General features: G+C 51.9%; 1 protein-coding gene across 10 annotated transcripts in view; it reads left to right on the top strand.

Annotated features, from left to right (window-relative positions):
- The window catches only part of AGAP1 (ArfGAP with GTPase domain, ankyrin repeat and PH domain 1), a 555,073-nt gene that overhangs the window by 175,975 nt on the left and 363,013 nt on the right, over nucleotides 1–16,085 (top strand). For 9 of the 10 annotated variants that reach the window (XM_060151784.1, XM_060151782.1, XM_060151779.1 and 6 more), the window contains exon 2: nucleotides 9,884–9,942. The exons of the other annotated variant lie outside the window; for it this stretch is intronic. In XM_060151784.1, the coding sequence (XP_060007767.1) occupies nucleotides 9,884–9,942 (59 nt within the window). The remainder of the gene's footprint in view (nucleotides 1–9,883; nucleotides 9,943–16,085) is intronic. 10 annotated transcript variants of the gene reach the window in all.

The raw sequence follows: 16,085 nt of genomic DNA, 5'->3' as shown, positions 1-16,085 counted from the left end.
CTGCAAATGGCATTATTTCATTCTTTTTGATGGCTGAGTAGTATTCCATTGTGTGTGTGTGTGTGTGTGTGTGTGTGTGTGTGTAACATACATACATACACACCACATCTTCTTTATCCATTCATCTGTTGATGGACATTTAGATTGTTTTCCTGTCTTGGCTGTTGTAAATATTAGTGCTGCAATGATCATAGGGGTGTGTGTATCTTTTTGAATTATAGTTTTGTCTGGGTATATGCCCAGGAATGGGACCGCTGGGTCATATGGTAATGCTGTTTTTAGTTTTCTGAGGAACCTCCGTACTGTTCTCCACAGTGGCTGCACCAATTCACATTCCCCCGAGAGTGGTTCTTTTAGGAACTCTGGTGTTGATAGAAGGCCCCTAACTTCAGCTTGGAGACCGGCCTGTTGTCTGTTTGCGTGGAAATGCTTACATGATGTCTGTTGGGTTAACCAGAGCGAGGACCATAGGGTTATCCTGTTTGGGGATCCAAAGCCTGCTCTAGAAAGACATCTGCAGCAAAACCCACCGTCGCCCTGGGTTTATGACCATGGAACAGAAATCCGATGGAGTCAGGTTGCACAGCTTTTTGGATTGCTGTGTTGTTTGTGAATAAAATACTCTGGAGCGGCGTCAGCTAATGAAATGCTCGTCCTTCTGAAGGAAATACGAAACACAGAGCTGTCAGGGCTGCACAGAAGGGTCCTCTATAGGCGGCCCTGCTCCCCCTCTGGGCTGCAGAGAGGCATCAGTTTTCATACTTGAAGGAGGAAAGGAACGTTTTCTTCCTCTCCATTCTCAAATCCTCACACCCTCTACTCTCCTTATCCTCAGACACGAGTCTTTCAAGCCGTTTTTCACACACCCAGCGTAGCAGTGGTGTTCTCAGAGAGCTCTGCAGCAAGGTGCTCTAGGCAGCATGCAGGAACGCCATCGGGGGAAAGGCAGGGAAGGGAGTCAGCCATGCTCTGAGAAGTTAGAAGCTCGCACGTCCCCTGGACCTCATCTGGGCAGGCATCGTTTGCCTTGGGCGCTCCTTAGGCAGAAGAGAAAGGATCCCCTTAGAGGCTGGTCTCGTGGAGAAGGATTCCGAGTCACGTCAGGACTCAGGGGAAGGAAGATGCTTGGGATCGCAAGCCCTTGGTCGTGTCTGCGGTGGTGGGATTGGGGGCGTCTTGGTGGCCTGGCGTGCGTCACCCTGCCCTGGGAGCACCTTAGGAGGAGGGGTTGGATGCTGTCAGGGAACGTGTGGGTGGGAGACTGGTCTCTGGGTCTTTGAGGTCACTGGAAAGCAACTTGAACTTCCAGGGAAGCCTGGAATGAATGTTGTATCCCAAGGGTTTATGGTTTATTCCATTTCTTAGAGAGACTCAGGGATTTTCAAATAAGAAATTAAATCACCCTACGGAAAACTGCCAGTGAGCTTCTGGTAAACCCTCCAGTTGAGAGTCATCAGTGTATTAATGCATTAACCAGTTTGCAGTGTGGCTCTTCCCTGCTGCATTGAAATGGATTTCTTATTTTATTAGGGACATGCGTTTCCTGTCTCAGCACGGAAACGAGGCCCAACGGGAGCCCTGGTCTCCTCCAGTGCTTCTGTTCTCGGGGGCTGTGCTTCCTTTTTCCCATTGTTGTTTCTCTTTATATTTTGGGATTCTGAATGCTTTAAACTAAAAATAAATGCTATTTCACTTTTCTGTTGCTAAAAAGAATATTAAAAAAAAACTTCTTGTGAAATTTAAGGTTTCAAACAAACATCTCAATCCCGGAGATAATATGTAGTTTTTTAAAACGTCACCTGCGATTTCAGGGTCCCTTGTTTTAACCCTTAAATATAATTTCGGGAGGTTTGTTTGGAACCTGTATTCGTGGCCACTGGATCCAAACGGGATTGCGGGGGAAGGAGAGACCATAACGGTCTAATCGTGGCCACGTGCTGTGCTTCTGCGTGAGAATTTGGAGGAAGAAATGAGCCCGTAGCTCTGCTGGGGAGTGAGCCCAGGAGCCAGAGGGGGGCTGGGTTAGTGTGCTTGAAGACGAGCGCCCTTGTCTAGCGAGGGGTGCTGGGAGCCGATGGCGAAAGACCCCGAGGAAGGACACAGCTGTGGAGACGGGGGCCTCAGCAGGAGCGACACTGGCCCTTCCCTGGTCTTTAGCCAGGTTCTCCTGCCAAGATGGGGGCCCAGGACGTGGGGCTCTATGGTCTCAGTTCACGTCCATTGAGAGATCTCTTGGTTTACCGTAGCCCCCTTGTTTTGTTCCTTTGATTCTTTTGTTTTTTGCTGAGAGACAGTGAATTCAGGATTCTTTTAGAGCCCTGCAGTGTTTTTGCTATATATGAGTCACCATGCCACATGGATACATTTCTTTCCTCTTGCATTCTCACGTGCTATAGCGTGAACCACATGAAATTGCTACTCAGCCACTTCTGACCGACAAAATGACAATTCCAGGAGGTTCAACGTAATATAAATAGGCCTGGGATCGAAACTAACCGGCAGTACCTTTTAGCGGGTCTTACTCACTTCAGAGTTAATGGCTTGCTTTGAATGCCGATAGCTAATAACTTGTGGCTCGATGGCTTGATGAGGCCTTTTCGGGCCCCGTGCTATTTCGGGCTCACCTGTGGTCCCAACACAGGCGGTGCACTCAGGTGGCCTGTGTCCACCCCAGAGGCTGCGGGACCCAGGCAATGGGGTACCAGCAGCTTTGCTCCTTGATCACACCCACAAAGGCCGTAGGAGGGCTTCCACTGTGGGGATTGGGCCCTTTGCTAGCAGAGGGGGTTACATCATCTCTTCGAGTGGAGGGGAAGGACTTCCACTCTACCGGTGAGGAAACACAGTGTCAGAGAGACTCGGAAAGTCACCCAGGAAGGTGGAGGCCACCGTCAGCCCGTGGCTTCTGGCTCCCCGTGCCGAGTTCCCTGTGCTCCTCTGGGGACCTGGACATTAGGACAGCTGGGGCCAGGTGGGAGAAGCAGGGCTCCCACAGTCCATGGCGTGAATCCCTGACATTGGAATTTTACCTTGGTCGCATCTGCTTAGCAAAGTTTGGAAAGCGGAGGGAGTAAAGAAATCCAGAGAGAGCTGGTTAGTGATGCAGACTCTGAAGTTGGGATAGGATGGGTCCCGGCTGACGTTCACCTGTTGCCAGCTTTGCCAGGTGTCCCAGGTGAGTCTGGGGCAGGGTGGGGCGAGGCGCACACCTGGGGGAACACAGCAGGTGAAGAGGGAGGGATTTGCTGGCCTGGCCATTCACAAGGGACCGCCCCTCTGCAGCAGCACCGGGCAGCCGGGCAGCCCGGAGCAGTGAGAGCCTGTCCCCACGCTGCTGAGGCATCAGGTGAGCCTGGGTCACAGCAGTGCTCGGGGGATGGTCGTCAGTATCACAGGCTCAGTCGTAAAGGTCGCTGAGACTCTCTGCTGTTTTCTCTCTGCGCTTCATCAATCCTGTGCAGGGTTGATCCTCGTTGCATAGACAGTGGTGAAGTCATGCGCACTGAGGGCAGTTTTCCTTCTGAGGTGTTTGTTTGTAATCACTGAAACCATTTGTCTCCAGACCAGATTCATTGTGATGGAAGAATGGCCTCGTTTGCCTGTATTGCAAAAGAGATTTGATTTGATTTTGTAAAGAAGACTTATGCTTTTTATTCATTCTGATTTCTATGCTCCTGAAAAGTCTTTCACTCTCTTGTTCAGGGCAGGAATACAAGGAGAAAATAAAACACATCCCTTTTTATTAGGATTTTAGTCCCCCTACCAGATAGGCTGCTAAGATTGTCCTTCATAATCAATCATTTTCATCGAGGTGTACTCTTACGCCAGTAGATTGCTGTGTTTATTCTCAAGTTCCTCTTTTTTTTTTGCGGTACGCGGGCGTCGCACTGTTGTGGCCTCTCCCGTTGCGGAGCACAGCTTCGGACGCGCAGGCTCAGCGGCCATGGTTCACGGGCTCAGCCGCTCCGCGGCATGTGGGATCCTCCCGGACTGGGGCACGAACCTGTGTCCCCTGCGTTGGCAGGCGGACTCTCAACCACTGCGCCACCAGGGAAGCCCCATGTTGCTCATTTTTGACATGAAGTGCACAAGAAGGAAGTCCAACCACAGCTTTGATGCTTTTCTGAATGTCAGAGTGTAACTGCTTGGTCCAGGCTCAGCGGAAATGGAGTAATGAATGGATAATCTCCCTGGTAGATCTTAACGCAGGGTTCCTGGTTATTGCTGGAACCCAGAGGTTAATGTAGTCTGTAGCCGTCTTCATGCCCTGCAATTAAATAAACTCCGAGGTATTGGAGGAAAATGCTGAAGGACAAGAAGTACTCTTTTTTTTTGTTGTTGGGCTACTTTGCAAAATCGTATCAGTTTTAAGACTTGAATTTTTGGCTTTTGATACATCAAATCAAGAGAGTGGAAGAGTTGGTGCTGTAATAATACAAAACAATACAGTAGCACCAAGGGGAAAACGGGGGGCTTTCTACGCAGTGTAAAATTCACTATGATTTTGTCTATTCGCTGGACCATTTCTTCACCTGTGTTCCTAGCATTTAGGAATTAGGTGATTTGTCCATGATCCCCCATGGGCAGCAAGTTGCTAATTAAGCAGCTGGGAATCAGGTCCCTGCCCTCCACCCCCACCCCATTTGTTCTGTCTTTGGTCTGAGGGGGTTGTTAAAAAAGGGAGCGATTATGGCTTTCAAGGGCTTTCGAGTCAGAGCGCCTACTGTGTGTGTAGTAAAATGAGGGCCTTACATTTCCTGGTTAACTGTGCGGTTCTGCATATGAATAATTTTGGAAACAGACCAGAGCTGAGTCCCTCAGTGTTCTTAGCAGGCGGAGACTGAAGGGAGTTTGTACTCAGGATGAATTTTGAGAAAGTCCAGGCGAGGGAAAGGAGACAGTCCTCCTGGGAGTGAAAATAAAAATAAACAGCCGAGTAGCTTTGTCGTTGGATTTGTGTTTTGTTTGTTTCTGCGGCTCCTGCCCCGACGGCCTTAGGCCTGTTCTCCCATCTGTCGGTGTCAGGAGCTGTTCGCATTCTTTGGGGTCCAGGGTCTTGTCTGTCACCGAGAGCAGCCAGGGTGTGGCTGAAGGTGGTCCTGGAAAGGGAGGTTCCAGAAAGAAGGCCTCACTGCATCTTTGCTTTTCTCCAGTGGCTCGGAGAAGCAGCTCTGCTGCTGGGGAGAGGGGCTGTTCTCTGAAATAAGCCCGCGTCCTTTGTGACTGTGTCTCCTTCAGAAGAACCGGGAAGGGACTTTGCGATTCTTTGGGATTCACTTACGATGCTTTCCGGAGCCCCGTCAAGGGTTGATCTGTGCGTGTCCTCTGGAAGAGGGTTCAGGCTGTTTCAGGGACAGCAGGGTGCACGCCAGTGCGTTGGGGTGTATGGGGTGCGGTGAGGGGCCCCTAGGCCGGCCAGGATCGGGGGCCGCTGCAGGGTCCAGGCTCCTTCCTCTGCCGTGTGGCTTTTATTTCCAGCTCCAGGATGTCTGCGCCCCTCCGTGGAAGGCCGTCTGCTTGCCCTCACCCTGCAGGTCAGCAGGCCCAGCTGGGCCAACCCTGCTCCTCAGTAGGACGAAACCAGATGGATGCGGGTGCAGGGGTGCCCTTGGGCATGGGAAACAAGCAGCGGCCAGTGGGGACGAGGAAGGAGGTCTACTTGGAGGAGGCGGAACTGGCCCAGAGAAGGGTTTCTCCTGGTGTTTGTATAATCCCTGCTTTCCTCCTGCATCACGCTTTCAGATTTCCTAAGAAAGCCCGAGTCACACCCTCCGCTTGGAGTAAGAGGGGGTCTCCGGGATGCTAAGGAGAGCTGACCACACCCTGGTGGTCCAGGTGCACGGTGTGTGGTTCCATTTGTCAAGACGGCCTCTGGGTGGAGGCTGGTTGGAATCTGCAGGAGCCCGGCCCTCTGCCCAGGCTGCCCGCTGCTCTCAGGGCTCCCCTGGGCCGGGCGGCACCAGGAGCTGGCTCTCCAGCAGCGCTGTGTGTGTAAACACGTTTATCACTCAGTGACCCGCGTGGTCAGCAGTGTTAGGACCAAGACAGGAATAAATACAGTGTGGTGTTGTAAATACATTCTGTCTCGGCCGTCTTCCGCGACCTGCACTTTACTCGTCACTGCAGGGTGGGGTCCAGGCTCGGCACTTTATTTCACTGTGTGTCTGTGTGTATGTGCGTGTATATTATATATATGCGTGTATTTGTATATATACATATGTTTGTTTACATTTTTTGAGACCTTATTTTTTCAGAATAGTTTAGGTTTATAACAAAATTGAGAGGGAGGTACAGAGATTCCCCTTATGCCCGCCCCCCACGTGCACAGCCTGCTCCGTCATCACTCACCAGAATCGTAAAGACAAAGAAACTGCTGAGGATGCCGTAAAGGGATGACCCAGGTGGTTTGAATTTCATTTTTCTTGGGGCTCAGCACGAATTGTCCAAACCCCAAGCACCTTTGCCTTTGAAAGTGTAGGTCTGGCAGCTTCCTCTTTGCTCAGCATCATAAGAGTGTGCATTGTGGGCTTCCCTGGTGGCGCAGTGGTTAAGAATCCGCCTGCCAATGCAGGGGTCACGGGTTCGAGCCCTGGTCTGGGAAGATCCCACATGCTGCGGAGCAACTAAGCCCGTGTGCCACAATTAATGAGCCTGTGCTCTAGAGACGGCGAGCCACAACTACTGAGCCCACGTGCCGCAACTACTGAAGCCTGTGCGCCTAGAGCCTGTGCTCCACAACAAGAGAAGCCACCGCAGCGAGAAGCCTGCATGCCACAACTACAGAAAGACTGTGCACAGCAACAAAGACCCAACGCAGCCAAAAATAAAAATAAATAAAATAAACAAATGTATTTAAAAAAGTGTGCATTGTGTGGATACAGTGCATTTTCATGTCTGAGCTTCGCTGGACTTTATCTTAATATAGGGCTAAGCTAGGAAGGAATTCTACTGGCATCCACATTTAACTGTTTAGAATTCCCTTTCTTAAGTCCTAAAATAATATGCCATGCGTGTGACCTGTGGGCACACCAGTGAGACAGCGGGGGGTTGGTGTCTTTTCCTTTAATTTCACGTTTTGGTCGTCAACTCAGAATAACTAGGCCGAGAATTTCTGCTTAAAATTCCTAACAGTTCCCCCCGAGTGCTGAGCAGTTTTGGTTTCCTGCTCGGTCCTGATAACTTCCCCTTGTGTCCTTAGGCCCTGTCCCTGAGTCTGCTTTGGAGGGGGGGGGGGGGGGAGGTCACTTTCTTTCTCCAACTGCCTTCAGATTTCTGTTGAAGAAGCTAATAGTTTGGGTTCTTCACTCCTGATAAAAGTTCCCTGTTACTTCAGGTTCCCTAATCTTTGTGTTCTTTGAGAATTTCTTTTCACTATTATGATTTCAATTGAAAAGATAAAATGTAACCTGAAGTGGAGCCATGTTAACGATCAGGAATGACTAACCGGCTTCTTTTCCTAAACCCTATTGGGTCATTACAGAGGACGCGCAGCATGCTGGCCCCCAGTGACGACAGCTAAAGGGGCTTCAGTGTCCCCGACAGGCTAAAAGCAGTCAGTCAGCGCTTACTGGGTGTGTTTTATTCTAAATTCAAGTCCAGTAGCATTTCAAAAGCGCATGGGGATGTGTTTTCTTAAGATTATTCTACTCCAAGTGGGGGAATTGAGTGGAGCGCGGAATGGCCTCTTCTGAAATGAGACACATCTTCCGTGACTTTTGGTTCTAGCTGCTCTGAGAACACACGTGCACGTGCACACGCTTTCCCATACACGCACACACGCACAGGCTGCTGGGTGTGTGCCCCCGACGCATGTGTGTTTATCCTTTAAGGATTGCTGCACCGTGGGACTTAAATAGAGCAGCCGGCTGGTCTGGTCGCCATGGTCCCCACCCTGCTCACCCCGTGATGAACTCTTCCAGAGGGGCTGTACTGTCATCCCTGTAACTCCCACTTAGGGAGTCCAGCCCACAGAAAGGTCCCAATCCATAGAGGACTAGCGTGAAGGAGTATCTGGTGTGTATGTCTTCTGCTGCATCTTTGTTATGTTTCATTTAGCCTCTTGGGAGGCAGCATTCAGTCCTGCCCGGGCAATGATGGAGGCGATGAACATTTTTAAAGTAAATCTTTAAAAACTGAAGATGTGTTTTTCTGGTTAAGTCAAGCATTAATTTTATTAATCTGGTCAGGTAGATCAGGCATTAATTTTATTAAGCTAGTTGCCACAAACAAATATATTCCATTCGAGGGAAGATATGTTTGCAAGTAAAAAGGCACCACACACATTGTTGCAGTGTTTATATAATACGCGTCTTTCTTTAATGGAGCCCTGCTTAATTTATAATGAATATATAATACTTGTGATAAACATAATCTTTGGTGGTATGTGCTTAAATATCGGCCGTGCATTAGTGAATGGAGCTCATTTTAATTCCCACTTTGCTCTCTTTGTTTTCCTATTAAGGTTATTAAAAACTATATTATGGAATTTTTTTTTTCATGCCAGATGGTAGAAAATGTGGAAGGTACCAAAAGGTGACAATGAAAAGAAAATGTCTTCATTACCTTGTCCCCAGGCCACCTGGTTTCCTAACCCTAGATCAGCAACTGTGAAGTTTTTTTTAATCCTTCCAGAAGTGTTCTCAGCATGGACAAGCTTGTGTGGGTATTTCACACACACACACACACACACACACACACACACACACACACACACACACACACACACACACACACACACACACACACACACAACCCTATAGCTTTGGGATGGCTGCACTTTGGTACGTTGGGGTTTTAAACATTTTGTTGGCGACTTAGCCTTCGTTACGTGGATGTATCCAAATGTACGTAACCAGCCTTGGGTTGTTACAAGCACAGCAACAGCGCTCTCTCTCTCTCTTTTTTAATAACTTTATTATTTATTTATTTATTTATTTATTTATTGGCTGTGTTGGGTCTTCGTTGCTGTGCGCGGGCTTTCTCTAGTTGCGGCAAGTGGGGGCTACTCTTTGTTGCGGTGCGGTGGCTTCTCGTTGCGGAGCACGGGTTCTAGGTGCATGGGCTTCAGTAGTTGTAGCTCGCGGCTCTAGAGCACAGGCTCAGTAGTTGTGACGCACGGGCTCAGTAGTTGTGGCTTGCAGGCTGTAGAGCACAGGCTCAGTAGTTGTGGCTCACAGGCTCTAGAGTGCAGGCTCGGTAGTTGTGATGCACAGGCTTAGTTGCTCCGCAGCATGTGGGATCTTCCCGGACCAGGGGTTGAGCCCGTGTCCCCTGCATTGGCAGGCGGATTCTTAACCCCTGCGCCACCGGGGAAGTCCTCCCCCTTGACTTTCTGACACATCCCAAGGTGTTCTCACTGGATCTTCAGTGTCTAATATGTTTCTGAGGATCAAAACTCCAGCTTGAAAGTCTTCTTCTAAACCATAGTGTCGTATTGTAAACACTTGGATTTTCCAACCATCACCTACCATAACTTTATTGGGGGGATTTCAGGCGAGTGAGTATTTCAGTGAAAACCCAAAAGGCCCAAAGTTCACTGGCTCAGGGTCATTTCCAGGAAACCCAGGAGCTTCCTTCGTCCTCACACTTGCCCACATTCGCGATAGGAAGGGTCTTAACACCCCTGGGCAGGGTGGGCCCTACAGGGCTGGGGCAGGACTTCGGAGTTGTTGGAGTGTGTGTTACGTTTTAAGAGGCAGGGCACGGATTGGATCAGAACAGCCGTGTGAACCAGGCACATCTCAGCTTCTCTGGGTGCAAGCGATGCGGGGCTGGGCCGTCCTCGGTGTCCTTCCCGCTTGAAACCTGGCACCTTGGGGGCACCTTGACCTTGCACTTCGGTAAGTCTCAGCATCTCACTTCCTTTTACCCTCCTGTTTTACAGATGCCTTTGTGAACAGCCAGGAATGGACGTTAAGCCGATCCGTCCCGGAGCTCAAAGTGGTGAGTGTTTGCTCTGGCCTTGGGCGTGGTCATTCCTCACCTGCAGGAGGGGGGCTTGGAGGGGGGCTCAGGAAGAGGTGAGGTGTGACCTGTGAGTGCTCCAAGCCCGCATCCCGGTGGGTGTGAGGGTTCTCGTTCCCTGGGGCCCAGAGGTGGGCCGTGTTCTGCTGTGTCCTGGGGAGGGGCCAGGTGAGGCTGAGGTTAGGGCTGGAGTCCCGAGGGCGCCCGTGACGGTCATGACAGATGGCAGGTGGCCTTGTGTGCAGGGCTGGGTCCACCCACCACTGTCTCTTGTATCTGAGTGTGTGAGAGAGAGATTCTGTCTCACACACACGCGCACGCGCACACACGCACACAGCTCATTAGTCCTTTGCAGGATGTCATGGACAGTCTCTGTAGCGAGGTATCAAGATGTAATTATAACTCATCCCTGAGAAAATGTGACTGTTTACTGTGTCACAGAGGGGTAGCATAAAATTTAAAGTTCTGTTTTTATTATGAACTTTAAGTACTCTTTCAGTGACACTATTTAAACTGACTTAAATAAAAAATGACTGGATCTGTTAATAGCCACGCCTCTGAGCCTCTCCCCACTTCACCTGCCCCCCGCACTTGGGGATGGAAGAAAGGACAGCTAGAACTGTTAAATAATCACATTGTTATGAAATACGCGGCGTCTGGAGGACGTGTGTGTGTGTGTGTGTGTGTGTGTGTGTGTGTGTGTGTGTATCTTAAACTTCTCACGTGACAGACTGACCGTGGTGACAGCAGGTCAGCTCATCCTGTCCAGGCCCTGGGCCTGCTCTGCTCGGCCCACCTGGGCCCTCAGCCTCGGCATGTCGTCCCCCCACGTGCCCTTTCTCTGAGGCCCCAGGGTTTGTTAGCAGTTCCAGCCTGTCTGTCCGGTGACCCCAGAGGCCCTCAGATGCCCTTCCCGGGGCCCCAGCCACCTGCGGTGCTTCACGGGTGGACCCGGAGGGGCGGGGGACAGGCTCCTTCTGGCCTCTCCCTCCGAGACAAGGAGACGGAGCAAGGCCAAGTGTGTCTGTGACTTCCAGTGTCACCGGGAAGAGCAGGGTTTGAAACTTAAGGCCTGAAGGGAGGGCTCGTGGGCAGGCCCCCTGACATCCCCCCGGCCCGAGGGCGTCTGATGTGTGTCCCCGCGGCCACTGCCAGGCGTCCAGGCCAGGCCCCCTGCCCTCCCCGCTCATCCCCGCTCCTTCCTCCCAGCAGGTCTGACCTTTCTCGGTGACTCCTTCCTTGGGGGGAGGCAAAGGGGCCCACGGTTCCGGGGCCGTTCCAGAAGCGCGGGTTCCGCAAGCCCAGCCCTGGGACAGTGCCGCTCTGTCCCCTGTGCTCTGTGACGCCGTCCCCGGAACAGAGCGAATCCCGCGGGACACTGTCAGGAAGCGACGTCAGCAGTCGCGGCTGCGCGGCCAGGGACGCTGCTGGGAGGTTCCCAGGGAGCTTTCCCAGTTTCAGAGGCGGCCTCTTGAGCCAGCCGAAGGTTGGGGGCCTGCCGTCGGAGTAAAGCAAGGGGAACAGCGTTCTGGTGACGACACTTACTCTGTGCGGGACGTGGGGTGCCTCCTGGGTGGAGCCGTCACCTTGAGTCCTGAGCCTGTTAGTCCTGAGTGCTGTTAGTCCTGAGTGCTGCTGTCCCCACTCCCCGGGCAGCGGGGGCGGAGCCTCACATGTTAAGAGTGTGCCCAAGGAAGCCCTGGTTAGTGAGACGCGGAGCCCGTATCTGAACCTGGAGTTGGTGCTTTCGCATCAGCTCTGCCGGCAGAACTTTCTGCAACGTGGAAATGTTCTCTGTCTTCAGGGTGGCACCCATGGGCCCCGTGTGGCTGTAGAGCATCTGAAGTGTGGCCAGTGTAAGGGAGGAGCTGAAGTTTAAAGTTGAAGGGTGTCAAGGCCCATGGTTTCGACCCAGTTTGGGGAGTTAAAGGTGGTGAGGGTTCTACCAGAGCCCGCATAGCAGCCCGTGACTGAGGACGCCTCCTACCAAAACCTGTTCTCTGCTGGTATTTCAGAAGCATGAGTTTTCTGGAATCAGTGCTTGGAGGTGTCGGGGCGCTTGTGTTAACCGGTGGTGCGGACTTATGATCCTGAAACAGGACTCTCACGAAGTTGGCTTGAATTCACAGGAGCAGTGGACTCCATCTCACGGAGAAGTAAATGGGGAGGATTCTGCAGTTCTGGGGGAGGCGCCCTGCCCCCGACCCGTGCGGGGATGGCCAGCTCCGCTCTGGGCCGGGCATCCTCCTGCCTGGGGGGTGCAGCGGGCAGCTCGGCCTCCTCAGCAGATCCCTTCTGTGCTAAGGCGTTCCCAGCGTCTACAGAAATGCTCCTTTGTTCGGGGCAGCCTCTGTGTGTCCACAGGGCTGCGATTGTGTCCTGCCTGGGTACAGTACCCGGGACAGGTGGTCCCTTAGGTCAGCACCCTCGGAACCCCTGACGCTTTCAGAAACGCAGCAATTCAGTGACATGATAGCAAGCCTCAGATGGACTCTTCGTGTAATGTTGGGCCGTAAACCATCTGGAATCTGTCAGAGAAAAAATGTCAATGTTTGCTTTCTTTTTCTTTTTTTTTTTTTGGCCCACCACATGGCTTGTGGGATCTTAGTTCCCTGACCAGGGATTGAACCCGGCCCCTCGGCAGTGAAAGCAAGGAGTCCTAACCACTGGACCTCCAGGGAATTCCCCAATGTTTGCATTCTTTTCAAGAGTGGTAGTGCCATGCTATATGCTTCCTGAGGTTGTGTGATGGGGGCCAGTTGCTTTGGGTCCACACTCGGGTCCCTGCAGACGTGTGCCAGGCAGCACGTGCTGACCACTTACCTCTGGGCGGAAAGGAAACCACTCCGTAGATCCCTGGCCTGTAGAGGTGGGCGTCTGTCAGCAACCCGTCATATCCTATTTGCGCGTTTTCATTGAATTCTCAACTGGGATTTTTACCAAAAGCCTCGATTTTATTTTCAGCAAACCACGTGTGTAAGCTGGTACGTGGTGAAGTGTGGGACAGTAGAGAAGTCAGTTTAGAAAGACACCTCGTGTGATGTGACTGTTCACAGCCCTGCCCAGAGGATGCCGGGCCCGTGTGATGACGTGTCGCCAGCAGAATACACAGTTCTGTGATTTTCAGGACACCTTTTCCCGTGTTACCTTGCTTCTCCCCGAGCCTGTAGCCCCAGACTGGCCTGATTCCGTTCTCTCTGGTTCGTATCCAGTAGCAGTTCATGGATCCCAGTGCAGCTTTACAGCTTAAAGAGCATTTTCATCCCTCGCTTTATTTCCTCCTCACAGCTGGCTGGCTGTTTCTGCCAGTGTTTCAAATTAAAATAATGCCCACGGTGCACAGACATAAGGAGGTATATGAGATGGCCATTCAGTCCAAATAAAACACCTCCCCCCCCACCCCCGGGATTGAGTGATTTGATCCCTAGAAGGGGTGAGTAAATTCTTAGCAAATCATTGACATGTAAGAAGGAGGGAATATTGCCACACACAGAAAGCACAGACTGAACAGTGATTTTGAACATTTTCCTCCTCAGGAAAGAAAAAGCCTAATCTTAATTAAAAATTCAATTCTGCGGCATACTGTTTCGGATTTTCTCAGCGTGAAGCTGACTAAGCAGCAGGTACCCTTGAGCAAGAGAATAATTAACAGGTAGAAATTCTCAGATTATAGAGGCCCAAAGCAAAGGGAAGACATCAGTCAAATCAGGAAGGGATCCGTCCACGTAGTCTGGGGCTTGGAGCTGTGGTAATAAAGCATCTCGTTTCTACGCACTGGCGTTAGTGTCATTCAGTCATTCATTCATTCACCCAGTGTTGCTAGGAGTCCGCCGTGGGCAATGCTGGGGGGTAGAGAACCAGACACAAACGAGACCCAGTCCCTTGTCAGCACTGGAGAGAGTCAGACCCACATACCGATGTTGGGGAAACAAAGAGGTAAGTGGCAAGGTAGCGTTAGGAGGAGGGCACTAAGGGAGCTTTGGGAAGAGGCACCGGTTGAGGCTGTGGCATTAGGAAGGCTTCTCAGAGGAGGTGACATCTGAACCGATTGCTGACCCACGAGTAGGAGTATTATTTTGGGCAGCGATTGATGTGGAACGATCTAAGCGTCTGGAGTCTGCAAGGCCTGTTAGGATGGTGTTTGGTCACTGGCATATCGAGGACGAAGCAGGGAGTGGGAAGCTGAGGACGAAAGGACCATGACGGTGGGAGGGACAGGATGGTTCAGGGTTTTAGATCAGGTTTTAACTTACTTTCCACAATCTCGTGGCAAATTTGTTCGCTTTTATGTTTGTTCTTCTCATTAGTGGCACCGTCACCCATTTATCCAGCCAACCAGGCACACCCCCCACCCCCCCGTTCCATCCATCCATCCAACCATCCCATGTTTACCGGCACTTTACTGGGGCCGGAGACAGTGCTGAGCGTAGGCGTTCAGAGAGGTGTCCTTGCCAGCATCAGAGACACAGTTCTTGGTCTTCGGGGACCCGAGCGTACTGGGGGGTGGCGTCAAGAGCGTCAGCAGTCAGTGTGAAGTGTTCTGGGTGTGCAGGGAAGCCACCCCAAACTCTCTCCGGGTGAAGGAAGGGGTGCCCAGGTGAGTGATATGTTCGTGTGGTCCCTGCCGGACCTGGGTGTCTGCAGCAGAATTGATCGTGAGCATTTCGAGGGAGATGCTTTGTGGTCTGTTCATGAAATACTTGGACTCTGGCCTGCAGGCAGTGGGAGGCTTCCCGAGAGTTGTGAAATGAGGGAGTCGCATCTTTGCAGTGTCAATTTTAAAGAATCTCTGGTATTCTCTGGGCGAAGAGGGGGAGCTCCCAGGCAGGGAGATAAGCTAAAGGCTCTCCCAGGATCCAGTGGACGGACGCACAGCCTGCCCCGTGGTGGGGGTGGGGGTGTGTGTGTGGAGACCCTCAAAAGCACATCTGGGCGGGGTGGGAATTGGAGACGGCGTCCAGGTGTCTGGCTTGGGAGTCTGAGTGGTGATGTGATCACAGGATGGTGAACAGATTGGGGAGAGAACGGTAAGGTCTGGACATGCTGAGGTTTCAGTACCAGTGTAGGTGTGTTTGGGTTTACCTGAGAGGGGGTGGGGCTGGAGAATGAGAGTGGGTATCCATGGCTTACTGGGAGTAGGTGGGATGTAGCCTGGCTCCCTTGGTTGGAGGTGGGTGCTTAGAATCCAGGATCTAGGGAATCTAGGAGGTCTAGGGAAGGAGCCAGCGTGGGCTGGGGGTAATTTGAAGAGGAAGCCCAGAGCGGGAAGTTTGAAGAAAGAGAATCTCCTCTACAGCTTCTGGTGTTGCAGCAAGGGGAGGGCCAGGGGATTTAGAAACAGAAGTCCTCGGTGACCTCGAGCAGTGTCCTTGTAGCCATAGGGTCAAAACAGCAGGCTGGGGGTGGGTAGGGTCAGAGAGTGGGCGAGAGGGAGGCAGGCTCTTCGTAGGCGGGGGACCTGTGTCCAGGGCAGGTCTCTCGTCCTGCTTTTCCTCAAGAGAGAATTGGTTGGATCATGCTTAAATGCAGAGGGGAAAGTTCTAGCCGGGGAGGAAAAGATTAAAATTCAGGAGAGTCTTTGCACAGAAGATAGAGGGGGAGTGAGGTCCTGAGCAGAGGGAGGGCCTCCCCAGGGACAGCCACCTGAGTCCAGGTGTGTCAGCTGTGTTAACACGGGAGCTTTCTCTGAAGAAGGCAGGGTGAAGCCAGCCTTGCCTGCCGGTGACTGTGAGTTCCCGCTTGCTGGTACAGTGGCCCTCACGTCATGCTGACCTGGTTTCCATCCAGCACGAACACCTTTGCCGCCTTGACCGTGGGTCCCTGCTCTGTCCCGTGTGGACCCCGTGTCCAGAGATGCAGGCCGGCTCTCCTCCTCTCCCCGCCTTGGTCCAGTTTTCTCCCCTCCGGTCCCTCCCTGGCACTGTGCTTTTTTGGTGTGGCTCTTTATCAGCTAGTCTCACCCGGCTGCAAATCCTACCCCAGAGTTGTTACGGAATGCACGTCCTCCTAATCCCCTTGTGGCTCTGTACTGCCACTGCGCCCCATTGAACCTCGTACCTTGTTGAGTGTTTCGAGGGTCCACAATACATGTTGGTGGGCTGACGCACTGTACACCTTCCTGA

Source organism: Lagenorhynchus albirostris, chromosome 6, assembly GCF_949774975.1.
Source record: "Lagenorhynchus albirostris chromosome 6, mLagAlb1.1, whole genome shotgun sequence".
NCBI classification, from domain to species: domain Eukaryota; kingdom Metazoa; phylum Chordata; class Mammalia; order Artiodactyla; family Delphinidae; genus Lagenorhynchus; species Lagenorhynchus albirostris.
Note: the sequence above shows the minus strand (reverse complement) of the source record. Positions and strands in the feature narration are given on the sequence as shown.